This window comes from Symphalangus syndactylus, chromosome 22, assembly GCF_028878055.3.
Source record: "Symphalangus syndactylus isolate Jambi chromosome 22, NHGRI_mSymSyn1-v2.1_pri, whole genome shotgun sequence".
Classification (NCBI taxonomy): domain Eukaryota; kingdom Metazoa; phylum Chordata; class Mammalia; order Primates; family Hylobatidae; genus Symphalangus; species Symphalangus syndactylus.
The window spans coordinates 53,031,006-53,048,240 of record NC_072444.2 but is presented as its reverse complement, the minus strand read 5'-3'; the positions used below and the strand labels follow the sequence as shown (position 1 = coordinate 53,048,240).

The 17,235-nt window shown below is 44.0% G+C and overlaps 1 protein-coding gene across 5 annotated transcripts in view; it reads right to left on the bottom strand.

Annotated features, from left to right (window-relative positions):
• CCDC93 (coiled-coil domain containing 93) overlaps positions 1-17,235 on the bottom strand; it is a 100,192-nt gene that overhangs the window by 17,681 nt on the left and 65,276 nt on the right. For all 5 annotated transcript variants that reach the window (XM_055262421.2, XM_063631309.1, XM_055262422.2 and 2 more), the window contains 9 exons: positions 16,269-16,342; positions 15,058-15,139; positions 13,773-13,844; positions 12,484-12,540; positions 11,012-11,074; positions 8,026-8,134; positions 5,855-5,937; positions 3,681-3,718; positions 2,254-2,338 (listed from right to left, as the gene is read on the bottom strand). In XM_055262421.2, the coding sequence (XP_055118396.1) occupies positions 2,254-2,338; positions 3,681-3,718; positions 5,855-5,937; positions 8,026-8,134; positions 11,012-11,074; positions 12,484-12,540; positions 13,773-13,844; positions 15,058-15,139; positions 16,269-16,342 (663 nt within the window). The remainder of the gene's footprint in view (positions 1-2,253; positions 2,339-3,680; positions 3,719-5,854; positions 5,938-8,025; positions 8,135-11,011; positions 11,075-12,483; positions 12,541-13,772; positions 13,845-15,057; positions 15,140-16,268; positions 16,343-17,235) is intronic.

Below are 17,235 nucleotides of genomic sequence, written 5' to 3'. Positions count from 1 at the left end.
CTGGTCCATAGTAGGTGCTCAATAAAGACCATTTTTCTTCTCAACATTTCACATCCTAGAATGCCAACTCGCTCTGAGAAGGAGTTGACTCTTTGATCTAAGCTTCACTTTCACACTCTTCTCAGTGTCCCCTTACCCAAATGTACCATTGTTATTCCCTACTTATCACCTCTTCACACCCTAGGTCTGTGAAGTGCTTGTGCCAAGCACTTGCTCACAGTACTCCAGAGATCCAGAGACCTTACCTCCTCTGAGTGAGGTCAAAATGCTGACTGATATGTGACCCCCTCTTTACTCAGAAACCCTTAGACAGTGCATAAACACCTATTCAGTCATTGTTACCCAATGCTCGTCTACTATGTAACACTCTGAACCTGCTAGTTCTGAGAAACCTGTGCTTGAGAGGACACAGACTCCCCTGCCACATCTATGAGAGCAGGACCCATTAAGGCACCGTTACAGGGAAAGCTACTTTTCTTTTTTTTTAAACAAACAATAAAACACATCCATCCAAGTGACTGCTGTTCCATTCAGAGTGTCAATCAACACTCAACATTCAAAGCGTATCTGGAACCCTCTTTGAGAACTGCTCTTTGACTCCGTTAAAAGAATTCACTCATTCAACAAACAGTCCTTGAGGCCTAACCATGGGTTAGGTGCTACATCAGCCACTGGGGATGCAGACCACAGAAAGAGAGCCCACTCTGCCCTGGGTGCCATTGACCCATTTGGCACCCACCATGGAGGGGAGAGACAGATACAGCAGCACCTTTCCACACTGGTCAGCACTGAGGGGCCAAGAGCATGAAGCCTCGGGGAGAGCGAAGAGAGTGAAGGGGTGAAGCCCATTTCTTCCCCTGCTCTGGCTCATAGTCAACAACAGGAATTCATGGGGTTTTTTTCCTTTGGCCTCTGCTTCCTGTTTACACTGCTCGCTGTAAACAGGAAGCAGAAGTCAAAGGAAAAAACCCCATGAATTCCTGTTGTTCTTGACTATGAACCAGAGCAGCTTCCTGAGGAGCAATGGCAGGGTGGAAGCGTCTAACACACAGACACCTGGGCTGTCACAGGCTTTTGGTCAGCCAGGTTCTCTGCCCTCCACCTACTCACACCCCAGGTCACTGAGAGGGGACTGCATTCTCTCTCTGCAAGACAGCCTATCCTGGCTTGGGTGAGTGTGCATATATAGGCAAGCGCTGACTTATGTCGTTCTCATTTTTATGGCTGAATAGTCTGAGAAATCATGCTTGTTACTAGTGATAATTTTTTTCTCCTCCTTTGACATCATTTTATTGAAGTCATTCACAGAGAGATTAATGATATTTTTCTACAGGGAAAGGGACATGGAGCACTTCTGCCCTTAGCTCATTTCTTGTGAGATGAGATTACAGGCAACTTGAATGTTTGTCTTCTGTAACAGGGTTTTTTATGAATGCAGGACCTATGGACAATTCTTTCTTTCTCATGTGTTTACATTCTGGCATCACTCACTGGAGCCCTTTGCCCCAAGATCATAAGAGGAGAAACCCAACGTCCCCGAAGATTTTACTGCCATGTCGGGAGAACCACTCTGGTGTGATACATTTTTAAAAACAGGACCATAAGCAAGAGATATTTGGAAGTACTAGTTGGGATTCATCTGAGAATGGTGGTAGGAAACTGCAGCTGTCTCTGTAGGAAAATCCCATGCTGCACCCTAACTGAGTGGGGCCTCTCTGTTCTCTTCAGACTTCTGAGACTCAATTTCTCTCAATTTGGCAGAACTCCGTTCAGCAATGATTTCTCTTTTTTAGAAGGGGGTTTCTGAAAACTAAAATGCTCTCAAGATCCTAAGATTCCTAAGGAATGAATCTCTTGTGGCAGAATGTCAGGTACCACAGATCCACCGAGGCAGTGAATCTAGTCAAGAGCGGAAGCCTGCTGGTGAAAGGTGGTCTCATCTGTAAAATGGGTGATACTGTTCACTTCAGAGGTCTTTTAGGAATGTCAGCACAATGCTTGGTACACAATAGGTGTTCAATACCTGGGAGCTACTGCTAACAGCAACTTTTGAACCCCTGGGTGTAGGCAGCTCATGAGACAGGCCCTGCCCACTACAGAGTAAGACACATGGTGGGAATACCTCTGTAGAAATGTGTCTTTTCAGGATTGAGGGCACACTCCCCAACTACCAGAAGAGGCCTGTTCTTCCCAGGACCTTCCCTGTCACCACTATAAAACCTGGGCTGCATTACAGAAAAGAAGCCATCTGACCTTCATTCTACTTTGCTTAATTCCTTCCACAATCTGTTCCATCTGACGTAAAAACTGGTCCCGGGCAGCAGGGGAGGCCATGGCTCTGAAAGAAAAACCAGCCGAGTTATGACCGGCATACAGGACTTTGAGGCAGGGGGAAATGCCAGGCAGTCAGCTCTGTATCCAGATTATGCCTCTTGGGAGGGCAATCAGGCCTTTGTAATGCACAGTGGAGCCACGGGGGCCCCTGGGATCCCAGGCAATTAAGGATGCTAAACCTCTGAGAAGGCATGGAAATTAGCCTGGTCTTATAATTGCATATTAATCTTTTTTGTCATACTTTCCCTGTAACTTTCATAACTAATATGTATTTTCTTAAAGTAAAATGTGACTAAAATTAACAAAAACATTATTTATTTGAAATACGGCATGTACTGCTTAAGTAATGAATTTCATTTGGTTTAAAAAATTTGAGGACTGGCAGATACTTGAAACTGGTAGACATATTCCGAGATTTCCTAAAACCAGGGGAAGCTGTGAGCTTCTTTTTTTTTTTTTTTTTTTTTTAAGAAAAGAAGCTTAAAATCTAGAACCTGTAACTCAATAAGATGTCAGTCTCAATGTGTCCCCTGTCACCTGCCAGAGGACAGCAGAGATTTGTGCCAGAGAGAAGGGCCTGCCAGAGGACAGCAGAGATCTGTGCCAGAGAGAAGGGAAGCATGCTCTCCAAGGAGCAAGTCCTGGGGCTGCTGGATGGTGGGCAGGCAAATGGACATGCTTGAGGGCTGCTCGATTTGGGAACAGGTGGGCCTTGACATCTAGTTTTTAGAGAACAATGTACAAATTAACCAAAAAAATCTACCATGAGATTTAAAAAATCTAAAAAATTATATAAATTCCATTATATAATTAATGTAATTATATAATGTAATTAATATAATTATATTACATTAATTATACATTATGTAATATAATTTATGCAATATATATTAATTGTATACTATATATTATTATATATAATATATAATATATAAATATATAATATATATTATTTTTATATATAAATTATATATTATGTAACATATTTATATAATGTAATTTAAAGTGGTAATTATGTAAATTTTAAAGCATCTCTATGTGTTCATTAACAAATATTAATTTGATAATATACAGAGATATTTTAGTAGGTAAGCACAGTCAAATTATTTGAAAGTTAACTTTTTTTGTCAGCTCTTCCTTCACTCTACTATCATTATAGTTTTGCAGGTACTCAAGTAGAGTGTAAACAAGATACTTAGCAGAAGGGCTAAAAGAGTAAGAATCACATACCCAGCGTTAAGTCCTGCATGTGCCTTTGTCAAGCACATTATAGCAATGTGAGGTGGGCTGAATTCAAAGCGCAGGCTGGCAGGGTATTAGTGGGAAGGAGGACTGACAGTACTTACTGTGAGAAGTTCTCATGAATTGAGTTCAGCAGACTAATCTGGGGAAGTAAAAAAACAAACGAAATTATAAGACAGGCAAAAAGATTTCCAAACTACTGCAACTGCTGCAAGCTTGCCTGTCTCCACATACTGTTTCTGCAAGGAACACATGCCTTGTTTATGAAGATTAAAGTAACATATGAAAAAAAAAAATGAGCCACATATTGTGTCTCAGTTTTCCTCAGGGAATCTACCTTCTTCTCACAGAAAATTCCCTCTTCCTACAGGGCATTCCCACAGGAATGTAGGGAGAGGGTGCTTTGAAGGGAACTGGATCCCAGCTGAGAGGACACTAAGCTAACACTAAGGGCTCTCTAGGCAAGCTGCCACCACAGCCCTTTCTATCTTGCCAAACACTGCACTTTATTTTTAAGGATAACAGCTTACGGGAGTCAGACAGTGTGGAGAGTGAGAGTTGTTTACACCCTATTCCTTCCCACAGAATCTTCTCGCCAATGCAGCAAGCTAAGCTGCTGGGTGGCTGAGAGCCTCCAAGGGGATGCACTGTTCAAGGTCCCGTGGACACTGCCTTAGCCCCTCAGGAAATCCTCTTATCTGCCCCAATGATACAGTCCTGGGAAGGGCTCTGAGGCAGGAGTAAGGAAACCTGGGTCATCTTTCTGGCCATAAAACTACTCAACTTGGGGGCTCAGAACTAAGTAATTACCACATGTGAACTTCAGGTTCACAGTCTGCAGTGTAGAATATTTCTTGTCCTTATTACTCCACAGGAAGGTTTTAAACTATCACAGGCATAAATCCATTTAAAATAAAATACCAAATTTATTCAAATGTAACATTCTAACTGGTAACATGGCTTGGAATTAGAAAGCCCAGCTCCCCACTCTGCCTCGCAATATTCCTAGTTTTTAAACAGTGGAACAACTTTAAACACTGCTGATGAAGGAAGGTCAATGGGGTTTAAGGCCTTTGGGAAGGGGCTGGCCTATCCCTAAGTCAGGGTTGGCAAATCTTTCCTTTGCCAGGTAGGAGGGCCCCAAGGCCAGGATGTGGGACAGAGCTATTCCCCAGGTCTGATGCAAATCCCATGAAATGCATTCATCTATTCAAACATTTATCAAATGTCTGTTATATGCCTACCACTGTGTAAGGCCCCGGATACAGAAAAAAATAAAACAATTTCCCAAGGACCGCCCTCTAGGATGACAGAGATCTACCTGGTTTGTCTGACAGCAGGCAGTAAAGGTGACAGTAATTACAGATGCCTCAATTTGGGTTCAGGTAAAAGATACATTTGTAATATTATCCTTATTAAAGTGGTAATTAGTGTAGGCTACAAGGTGATAAAATGAAAACACATTCTATCAACCTCAAGGTGAGGGGGAAGGTAGGAACAAGTATGTACTGAGAATCCACCATGTGTAAGGAACTTGACATTTTCTCATTCTGTCCTTATTATAATCATCATCAATGCAATTAGGTGTTATCCCCATTTTACAGGTGAGAAAAAAGAGGCCACACTAAAACCCAAATAAACCCAAATCTGACTGACGCCAAAGCCCATGTTCTCTTCAGGACACTATGCTGCCATGGTGAAGACCAGGACTGTTCTCTTTTTTAAATTAAGACATATCTGCATACTGTGCTTCAACCATTTGTCATCAACTTGGGAAAGCGCTGAGCCATTAATTTAACCTGAGTTTTTAAGTGTTAGAAAGACAAAGGGAGTGACAGTGACCCTTTCACCCCTGCTTTGAATTTTACAAACCTTTTAGTTCACGCCTTTGTTGGCCACTGATGATTAAACAGGTATTTTCTCCCTGTAAACTAAAACAAGCCCACCACCCCCATTTCATTCAGCTGGTTCCTCCCTTCCTTTAAAACTCAAACTAGTCTCACCAACTCCAGAGCTTCAATTGTGTTCCTTTTAACAATGGCATTTCCCCCATAGCACTCTAGAATGGCTGTCCACCAGTCTCACTTCACAGCAGTCAGTCTGGGCTCCCAAGGAATCTTGCACTTTCTGACTGGGTATGCCAGCACTTACCATATAAAATAGGCACTCTTTCTGCTAATGCTGAACATACCTGTCCCAAACATCAAGTTCATTTGACTTCCTGGAGTCAACTGCACTGTTAGCTGCTTAGCCATTTTCTTTTTATAAATGTTCTTACCTCTTTTTCCAAATAAACCTTTTTATCGTCCAGGGTATTATATAAAGTGAAGAACTGCTTGGTTTCTTTGTGCACTGCTGAAACTGTAAAGGTAAAGAAATCAGCACATGAATAAGAACAGGTATCAGAACACCCTACCTGCCCTTCTCCTCCATGAATGCACTGCCAGGACAGCTTTGTCAGGCCTGGGAGCTCACTCTGCAGAAACCCCACAGCGCGCAAACAGAATCGCCTGAGAAGCTTTTAACAAGTCTCAGGACCAATGAAAGGAGAATGTTGAAGGTGGGACCCGGGTGGTAACAGTGAATACCGAAAGTTGAGAATTACTCCCATAAATGAACCAGCTACCCTTACCTCATCCAGCCAAAGAACTGGGTGGGGGTTGTAGATATTTGATAATAATACATTGATACAGGTATTTTGATGTAACTGCTTGAAAATGTCCTTAGTATCTTTATAAACATGTCTTTATCAGATGATTTTAACCTGTGTGAAATTTGTTCTGTGAAATAAACAGATGCAGGTATTATTATTGCTAAAAGCTTTGAAACAAGCAGGAATAGAAAAGTAAAGGGAAGATTTAACTTAAAGCAAAAACTACTTTCTGCTGAAAACTGTCACTGCTGATCCCTGCCTCTGATCATTTGAGTCCAGTGTGAGGACTGGATGAAATCCCAGCCTAGTGGGGCCGGGCACATGAAGGAAGCGTGATCTGAACTCCTCCAATAGAGCCAGTGCTCTACCAGGAAGGATGCTGGAGAGGCCAAGGCCTCAAGGCAATATCTTAGGTGGATTTTGAAATACCAAGTGGGAATTGTAGGATAATGGCACTCTGGACCCAGGTACCAGCTCACAGGCCAAGACGCAGATGTGCAAGAGGGGTGAAGCTGGGTGAAGTGGGCCAAGGCGATGCAGGACTTAGTATAGTGTATTTAGGATTCTAAAGATTATCCAAGAAGTTGCAAGGAGCTATTAAGTATTACAGCTTTTAGAGTAAAATGATCAAATATATGTTGAAAAAGATCTGATTAGACTCTGGGCAGTGAAGGAAGGTAGCTACAGCAGCAGTCCAGAAGAAATAGACTTGAAAATTACTAAGACACAGAATTGGCAAGCAACTTGAGTCAGAGAAGAAAGAGGGGTCCAGTTTGCCTAAAAGGAATATGGGGTTGGGGTGGGGGGGCTGAATTCAATTTTGTACCTGTTGAGTTTGAGGTATCATGGGGACATACAAGAGTAGGAGCCTGGAGAAGAGGTGATCAGTTCTTGCCTGGGGTGGGGGGTCTAGAATAGGTTTACAGGATCTGATTTGGGTATTGAAGAATTTAGCCTGACAGAAGAGAAGAGATCCAGGCACCAGGAATAGGAGGAGTAAAGGCTAAGACGTCAAAGCTCATGGTTTGCTCAGAGGCAGTGTGTGGGCTGGCAAGGCCAGAGTGAAGGTTTAGATTAGGAGAGGGGCCTCCAGGTAGGCCACTCAGACTGGGGAGGAACCCAGGCATGGTAAAGAAAGAGGCTCTATTCAGTAAGGCCTGAGGAGTTCCTGAAGATTTGTTAGCAGAGAGAGAAGTGACAGAATCAGATGTGTGGCTAGGGGACTTGGAGGCACTGCAGCTAATGGTCATTTAGCTGAGATATGATGCAAGAGCAGATGTGGCAGGAGTGTTAGAAGAGAAAGGCAATGGCAGCCTTGAAGGCCATTCTGAGCCTGAGACATGGTCTCTTATTCAGGCTGAGGGGCACATGGTCCTGGGTTACTGGGTGAATATGATGCTGTTAAGGGTTAAGGACCACATCAGCAAGAAAGTCTGTAGAGAAGAACAATGAATGAGGACCGATCTCTAGACACCAGGGTCATGATGTTCCGTGTGAAGTTGGAAAGTGGTGCGAGAGCTCAGGGGAAGGCTGTGTGGCTGACCAGGATGAGGGCTGCTTTGAAACTTTTAGTCTAAGAGCTCAACTGGTTCAACCATCTGTCCACAGAGAGGGCAGTGAAAGCACCACAGTGCTGCTCCCGGGACTGCCAAATGGGCCTGCTGATGAAACGGAGCTTTCTGGTGGTGGCCTTTGTGGACTGCGCTCTGGTGCATGCTCCCCCATGCTGAAGTGGAACAGACCCCTCGCCTGTCCCTTCCCAGCCTCTAGAGCTTGTCTGTGGTCGATGCACCTACTCTGGCGGTAGAGTTCAATAAATCTCTTCTGATACTGTATTAGCTCGGCACGGCTAGGGACTTCATCAATCTTGCGGTGCAAAATTGCTATTTCTCGATTTCTTCGAGCCTAAATGCAAAAGGGAGGCAGAGACAGTACTATTTGGTAAAAGACCTTACATGTTCTCTAGGGAGCCAAAATACTGCCTGCACCCCGACCTGAGCCCAACCATGCGCGCTACAACGCAGGCACAAACTCTTGCCATCGGCTTAAAGGTCCCCATCTCAGATTTGGATTGACTTTCCCACTTTCCTAGGTGTGGGAGGAGGCGTGACTGTGAACTGAATCACAGAAGGCACCAAATGAATGGACCAGGAGGGAAGATACTGAATGGGAAGGGCTTCTATGGACAGAGCCTGCAGCTAGCCCACCAGGCCCCCAAGGAGTCTAGAATAGCCTGCTCCACCCTGCCAGGCGGGGACAGGCAACAACAGGAATGCTTCAGATGATGGGAAGCTATGCCACCTTGCTGCCTCCACACACATCCCAAATTCCTCATCCTGGTTAAAAAGCTCCTACAACCTACTCCTCAAATACTTTCTAGCATTTTCTCCCTTCCACGGACTCAGGAAACTGCCCTACTGACCGGGCTGGGAGGCATGGCACTGCTGTGTGGTGTGACATGGTGCAGGGGCAGCTACAGGGGGAGCAAGCCGCTCACTTGTGCATGGCTCCCACTGAACACGTGTAGACTCCAGACCAAGTGGGCTCTGAGTGCTGCCTTTCTTCTGTGCCTGCATCCCTTTGTCCACCACATCCTCCTACTCTCCTGCCTGCTTAGCCTGCAGCAGCAGATGTGAATCTCTAATTCACTGGGGAAATAGGAGCCTCCTGGTGGGAAACCCACATTCAGCTCTGGTGACCTAATCCAAAACTGGGTCTCTGCAGCTCTAGGGAGAGGGAAGGATGTATTTCTCCCTTAGGCCAAGGCTATGCTCCCCATGGGTGCTCAGGCTCTGACTCCTAGTTTTCTTTCAGGAGTCTTAAGATACAACTCTTCAGTCTTTTACTGCATCTGTAACTTTTCACTGGCTACTGACCCTTCTCATCAGCATTTAAATACATTCATGTCCTCACTCCTTAAAAAGCCCTTCTTTAATCGCCGTCACCTTTCAACTACCAGCCTCTCTCTTCCCTTTTACAGGGAAGAGAAATGTACCGAGAGCCACGCACATGGGAGCCTCTGTCCACGCCAGTCCCTCTTCAACCCACTGCGACTGGGCTCTCCCCAGTGCCCCACTGAACTGCTTTTGCCAAAGTCACTGCACACCTTCTCAGGGACACACCTAATGAACAATTCTCAGCTCCTAGCCTTCTTGATTTCTAGTGGCACTTCCCCTCCTCTCAGCTGAGCTCTCTGCTGGGCTCCCACAAGCCTCATGCATTTGTTTTCCCTTCTGGCTGCTCAGGCGCATCCTCACTGGGAGATCCCTCCTTTTGCTCTGCCTATCCTCACACGTGCTCACCAGGGTGTAGTCTCTGGGCCTCTTCCACATTCCACAGCCCTGGTCCTCATCAACACTGCAGACACCCAAATCTCCAGCCCATACTATTCTGGGAGTCAGAGCTGACAACCAAGCACTCCTTGGACATTTCAATGTGGTTGAGTATCTCAACTTTGAAAAGCCCCAAACAGATCTCATTAACACTCCTATTTATATTCCTCCTCTCGCCCTTAACCCTAGTCCATTCCTTCTCTTTTATGCTTCTTCTCTATGAATAACACAAATATTATTCACCTTTGTGTCAGAAATTCCAGCACCATCCTTGACTCCTCTTTTTATCTCAATTGATAATAAGTTCCATCAGCTACAGCCCTGCAATCTGTCCCATCAGTTCATTTCCATGCATTCTACAGCCACTGCCTAACTCAGGCCCTTACCCTCAGCAAGCCACTGGCTTTACTGAAGCTTTCCCCTAGCCAGTCTGAAGCTGCCCTTAGAAAGCAATTTGCACATAAACTCCCTCGAACTTTGATGTATATATAGACACGTCTTGGTTCTCAAATAGCCAGCATGTACAGGAGATGGGTCATCCTATTTATTAGTTCTGGGACCCGAACCAATGCTGAATACATATAAAGCACTCAGTCAAAAAGTTTCCAAATATGCAGCTGTACTGTCCCGATTTTATTTAGTTCTGTGCCTCTTTAAAGATTAGTAGTCTGTAACAAGGACAAATTTGACTCACCCTAATTTAACCCTCTCAGCTCAGCAAAGTAAGTAGGTGCCAGAGAGAGGGGAAAGGGACTCTCACTGGCCTCTGCAGCCCTTTGGCCATTCCTACCAGAGCCCGGCCTTTCCCTCCCAGAGAACAGAAGGTTGGCTTGAACCAAAGTGCAACACAAGGAATTTCTGGCTTTTAAGCTTCCATAAGCCAGATCCCAGCAATGTAGGGGATTTTAAATGTAATTTTGACTCTGCATGAATTAAATTTTAGAGCTAATTTTGAAACCTATCTCCCCCATATTTGATTTCACTCTCACAAACCACTGGTTATCCAAACAAACAAACAAACAAACAACCAGCTGAAATGGCACTCAATTTCAGAGGAACAGTACTAGAGCACAATTCTTGTTTAGTACTTGATGAGTACTGGGGAACTGGAATCCAGACTCTGGCACCTACCAGCTGCTTGACTCTGGGGAAGTACTCACCTTATTTGAGCCAATTTCTTCATAAAGAAAATGGGATGTAATATCCACTCTCCACCTGGGGTAAGGATTAACTCAAAGGAGTGGTTGTGAAAGTAATATACCAATGTGAGATGTTAATACCAACATCTTAAATCACTGAGTTATACTACAGATAGAAAGAAGACTGGTGAACTGCAGCCTCATTACTTATTTTCTCTAGTTCTTAGATATTGAGACTTTCTAGTTATGTCACAGGACATTTATACCTAGTTAGAAGCATTTATGCATATTTTTGTCCTTCTTTTACTCACCTGTAGTAAACGTATCTTATAAAGTTTCTCTTTCTCCATATTATATCGTCTGTCTAGGTCTTCCTGAAAATTGGAAAAGGCTGTAATTATCTGGGAATAGAAAACTTTCACTCTTTAATGGAGTCTTTGAAAGTCGAATATGTTTTTATCGTATCTCCCCCATCTTAAGGCCATAAATTTCTCTTCTTAAATGCCCAAGTTTACTGTCTGGGTCCTGTCTCATATGAGACCCTTGATACCCTCTCATATCACGTTATAACAACTCTTCCTTCTGGGACCCAGGGCAAATCCAGTATTCTCAAGTGAAGTAACCTCCAAATGTATATGCCCTTCCCCTGCAAAAACCTATGGTGATGTAGAGACAAATCATTAGTTAAAGAATGTGTTGTTCTATGCCTGTGTTTGGAGATTATGCTAGTTTTCTAAGTTTCTACTTAGAGCTGTGTTATCCAATGTGATAGCCACTAGCCACAGTGGACAGTGCAGAACAGAACATTTCCATCACTGCAAAAAGCTCTTTTAGACAGCATTGATATAGAAAATAGAAACTAGTCCCTCATTAAACCCAGCAAGGTAAGAGATGGTTTGTCGCCTCAGAGAAAGTTACAAAAGGGGTCAAAGGAGCCCCTCCTTCCTCAGCATAGGGAATATAAACACACCCCCCAACCCAACCCACCCAAGGGGCTCAGCTGCAGACAAAATCCAACAGACTTCACTGGAAGAGTGCTGAAGCTCATTCTCCTGGGAGATTATGAGGGTACAAAGGGAAGAGGAACCCTTACAGAAGGCAGATGCTTACAGTTTTCCTGCTTTTCCTTTCCTCCACTTCCTTTCCTATCTCTTTCTTCTGGAGGATTTTGGAATGCGGGGAGCACTAGTTTAACTCAGAGGAGGGTGGCAAACTACAGCCTGTGAGCTAAATCCTACAACCTTTGGGCCAAATATGCCTTGTGGCCCATTTTTGTAAATAAAGTTTTATTGGAACACAGCCATGTCCATTCATTTACAGATCAACTATGGTCACTACAGCAGAGCTGGCTCACAAAGCCGGAAAGAGTTACTATGTGCACCTTTATAGAAACAGTTTGCTGAGGCTGGTATATAGTACAACAGAGAGAGAAGGTTTTTCCCTCTGTACCACCCCACCACTCAGAGCCCGAGTGGTGACCAGCATATGCGGCCAACGCAGGCCTCTCCCCTTCCCAGATGAGATGCCAGTATGAAAACAACATGCTTGTACACAGGACTGGAAGAAAACCCATCAGAAGGGTGACCTTCAGGGCCATTCCTGGTGAGACCCTGCCTCCATCTGAGGCCCAGCTGTATCAAACAGGACAATGCCCTGGAAAGCCTAGATGTGGAGTTGGCCATAGAGCACATTAAAGTAGGCGTGAGAAGCCATCACAGGAGAGTGGAAAGCTGGCCGCCTGCCCTCAGGAGACAATGCCAATCCTGAGCAGACAGGTACTTACGTCACGAGTCATTGCAGAGGTCAAGGTACCACCAGGCGGCTCTCCACTGGAGAGGGTCTGAAACAATGAAAACATAATAAACACCTCTCCTGAGCATTTGGGAATAGGACAGAAGCCAAGGATCTAGATGGAGGAAGGGGCCAGGCAGAGGCATAAGGGTGCAGCTGAGAAATGCGTTGATGTCCCCGGAGCATGTCTGAAGAAAGCAGAAAGGGAACTGCCCTTAGATGAGCCCCAGATTTTAAATTGTTCTTAGGTGTCTGTCAGTTACACACTAACACAGTAAACCATATAGCTCTTTTTGAATGTAAGAATCTCGCTAACAAGATGTGCTGAAAAGAGAAATGAGATCTTGAGAGTCTAATTTGTGCAAACTCAGAGGCTCAAAACTCAAACTGATGATTTGAGCTTTAAAGGCTTAATGTTTTAGAAACAACAGGAGAGGTGGACTGTGTGACGATGAGCCTGGGATACCACTGCCTCCTAGGCTCTCCTATTCACCCATGCCAGTCCCCTCACAGATGTGGAGTTGTATGGCTCGGGTGAAATAATGCAACCACTCAGGAGAGTGAAAACTGCTCTGCAAGATCTTCGTCTCCCAGCTGGGCATGGCAGTGTCCTGTACAGCCATGGGCACAGTCCAGTGCAGAGTTCTGGGCCAGGCAGCAGGGCATGCGGTCTGGCACTGGGTGGCTGGACACTCTTGTCCTCCCTAAGCCTCAAGTTCCCTGTTTCTTACAATTTAAGGTTTAATGAAAATTCATGCTAGCTCCTTGGATGATCAAGTCCTCTGTTCAGAGAACCAGCTGTCCAGGTGTGTTCCCTAAACCCAGACTGCTCCTGCAAGCCTAGGGTTCTTCCGTTAAATCCAACACTGCTCTCTCCTTCTTCATGTTTGTTGCTGCCTTTTGGGAGTGGGGCATTATCCCTGATCAGGAAAGGAGGAAGGTGAAATGAGTAAACTGGCAGAAAATTTAAGGAACGGGTGAGCAGGAAATAGAGCTCAGACTTTTCCCAGAAACATCTCCCTAAACAGAGGGAGGCCAGAATCGTGTAATCTGGTAATTCGTGTCTGGGTTGCTGCCTTCCACACCCTCTGCTGCCTTCTACTCCCAGAGGAAAGAGAGAAGAGATGGATGCAAATCTAAGAAGGTCACAGAAGGAAAACAGTTGAGGAATGTGTATTTACAGGATAAGTTAGCACCAGCGGTCTGCTCTTTGGTCCTCTAGAACTATCTTTTTCCTGTAATCGCACCTGACAGTCTCAAGGACTAATTCAGAGCCTTTACCTTTTCATCTCCACATGGTGCTCTCTCAGCTTTCAGGTTTTCAATTTCTTGCTGTAGCCGTGTCATCTCCTCCTTTAAAAGTGACATGAACGTTTACAAAATTCAGACAAGCTAGTAATTAGATGCAATTATTCAACTATTTGGTCCACAAGTCTTATTTTCACATTTCATGAGTTTATTCTGGGACGAAAAGCTAATGAGGTAGCTGCCCTGATCTCCAATTATCAGCCTGGGAAAGTGCTTTTCAGGAGGCTACAGGAAGCTATTCCTCCATCAAAAGAGGTCCTTCTTTCTGAAGGGCTGGTGAGGTATGCAGTAATCACTGGACATTGAAATGAACAAGTGATCTAGAGCCTAGTTCCAATTAGTCTTGTCTGTTTCCGCTCTTCAGCAGGCCTCAACCTTATTCAGCTGTCCATCTTCCGGCCTGGAGCTCTGCCTCATCAAGTACCTCCTCCACTTGCTGTCCTCCCTGGCCCTTAAGTAAGATCTAGCTTTTTGGTGGCTCCTGTACTGAAGTGCCTTTTCCTCCCCTGGAGCTCACACAGAACTTGCCAGGCCTCATTTCCTATCTCACACTAGAGTCGCCTGAACACGCATCACCCCCACGACTAGACTACAAGTTTCCAGAAGGTGGCAGCCAGGACTTATACACAGGATATAGACGTCCCAGGTTTTCAAGACTGCCCTGGTTTTGTGTGATGTTACTCTTTTCACAAAGGCCGTCTGTCAACAAAATATATTTTTCCAAAAACTTCGTAAGACTTTTCTTTCAAATACCAAAGTTAGGTGACATTGTTTGTTTTGGGGTTTGGCACCAAGTTACTAACCATGGTGCTCTATTCGGCTTATACAACTGCCAAATAACTGCTGGATGAATCTGCTTTTTTTTTGAGACAGAGTTTTGCTCTGTCGCCCAGGCTGGAGTGCAGCGGCGCGATCTCGGCTCACTGCAAGCTCTGCCTCCCAGGTTCATGCCATTCTCCTGCCTCAGCCTACCAAGTAGCTGGGACTACAGGCGCCTGCCACCACGCCCGGCGAATTTTTTGTATTTTTAGTAGAAACGGGGTTTCACTGTGTTAGCCAAGATGGTCTCGATCTCCTGACCTCATGATCTGCCTGCCTTGGCCTCCCAAAGTGCTGGGATTACAGCCATGAGCCACCGTGCCCGGCCGAATCTGCTTTTTAAACTGCACTGGATAGGATGCCACAACAGGACAATGGAGCTAAACCAAGAGATTCGGTAAGAGTCCTGGTTTATTTGCTGACACCAAACAACACTTACTCGACAATGTGCTTTAAATTCCTGTTCTTGACTTTTCAGATTTTCATTCATGGCTACAAGTGCTCTCAGGTTCTGTAGGATACTGAAAAGACAAAAAAAATGACATATGGCAGGCCATTATGATTTTATGAATCACAGCTAAAAGCAGGTCCACAGCTAAAAAAGGAGTCTCTTTTTAATTTCCTTTCTCAGCTCTAAAAGTGTCTCATGTATTCTGCACAAATGATAATGACTTCCATTTAACTGACATTATTATTCATTTATAAACCCAAGACCATCATGCCGGATCCAAGAAAACATTACAGATTCCACAATTAAAATGTCAACTATAGAAACATCAATGAGTTTCAATAGTACCAAGTATATTTAATGATACCAATTATTCAACTGTATTCGGGGCATATACAGTATTGAAAACTATTTTTAAAATCCATTCTGAAAAGGAAACAAGTTGCTTAAGGTCATTAAAAGCACTAATTTGACAATAAAAATATCAAATATCTGACAGTGCTTTGATCCATTTCATGAAACAAAGGTTTCTAATTATAGAGTCAAGTTACCTGTGGGTACTTTTTGCTAAAAATGTTCATCAAACAAGAACTGCTCATTCTGCGCCTGCAACTTTTTGATTTCATAGTCTCATTCAAATAAGCAGCTCCCTGGAGACTTTGCCACCCAAATAGTCTGAAGCTAAAAAGGTCAAATGTTAAGTGCTTTCTCTCCTCTAATGCTCTAATGACAATTTATTCTACATGAAAGAACAAACAACTACAGCAGCTGTGTCTTGACAGAAAAGACTGCACCTTTTCTACCAAGGAGGCATGAGCTGTTTAAAAACTTGTAACAACAGTGAACTCCAGGGAAGAGAATTGGGTGGCTAGGGACATGAGTGGGAGGAAGACTTTTCACCATACGCCCTTTTCTGTACTATGAAGGTATGACCATTTTGAAAAATAGAAAAACAAAAAACTATGCTGCTTCTGCACACAAGGGGTATTGGGAGAAAGGTGACTAACCCAGGGCAGCCCAAGCACATTTCAGCATGACAGAGAGTCACCACTTTCTGGGTGAACAGTAAAATGATCTGACCTGCAGGGGCCAGACCAATAGCCTTTGGCTGCTTTGTTCTGTGTTTAAACAAATTAAGCCAACAAGTATCAGCAAAGTCACTTTCATCAAAGCAAAAATAAGCGCATGCTGAAACCTCTTACCTTGGATCAGCTTTAGATTCTATCTTCTCGAGGGCTGCTTGCTCTTTGTCCAGTTTCTCACTGTAAGTCTTCAGCTGCAAGAGAGAATGAAGACATGGTTGCTGGAGCCTTGGTAGCAGAGGTGAACAACTTCACCTTCTTTTTGTGAGGCAGATAATGACATTTTTTAAAGAAGAAACTTAAACTCGGATTTTAATGCGTAAAGTAGGTAATTACATCATACAACAGAATACTAAGCCAATATTTTAAAAAAGAATACAGTGGCTCTTTTACAACGATCTCTAGTATCTACTGTTCGGTGAAGAAAATACCAACTGTTTCTCCAAACCTACACCCTTTGTACTTTTTGAATTTTGTACCATGTGAATGTGTTACTTATTCAAAAATTAAAAAAAAAAGTTTTAAAAAAGTTTCAAGAGTTCTAGTTGAAAATAATAGACTAAGCACAACTTGCAGCCACCCCTTCTTGCCCTAAGACCCCCAAACATCCAGACTATTACATTAGAACACTAGAGTTTAACCTCACAGGCCAAAAAAGATGGTTTACAGACAGGAATGGCCTCAGGAGGAAGCTGTGTGGAGTTAGCAGACGTAGGAAGGACAGGTGGGCAGTGCTGGGGATCTGCATTAGGAATAGCCACACAGGCTAGACAGTGAAATCTGACTCTCTTAAACACAAGAGCTGGTGCTTAAGTCTCAGAGGCAGGGCAGGGTCCCACATAGTTGGTGATACCCAGCAGAAATGGGGAGTTCCCCGACCCAGAACATCAGTTACTACCGGCTGATCCCAGCAAACAGTAGGTAGATCCCTTCCAGAATAAACACAGGAAGTAGGCTGCATAAAATGGATAGATCCACAGAGGTGGTAACCCGAAATTTTAAAATTTAAGATGAGCATATAACCAAGGATCATCAAAGAGCTGAAGACAGACATAACCTTAAAAAAGATGTATAAATTCAACAAGTC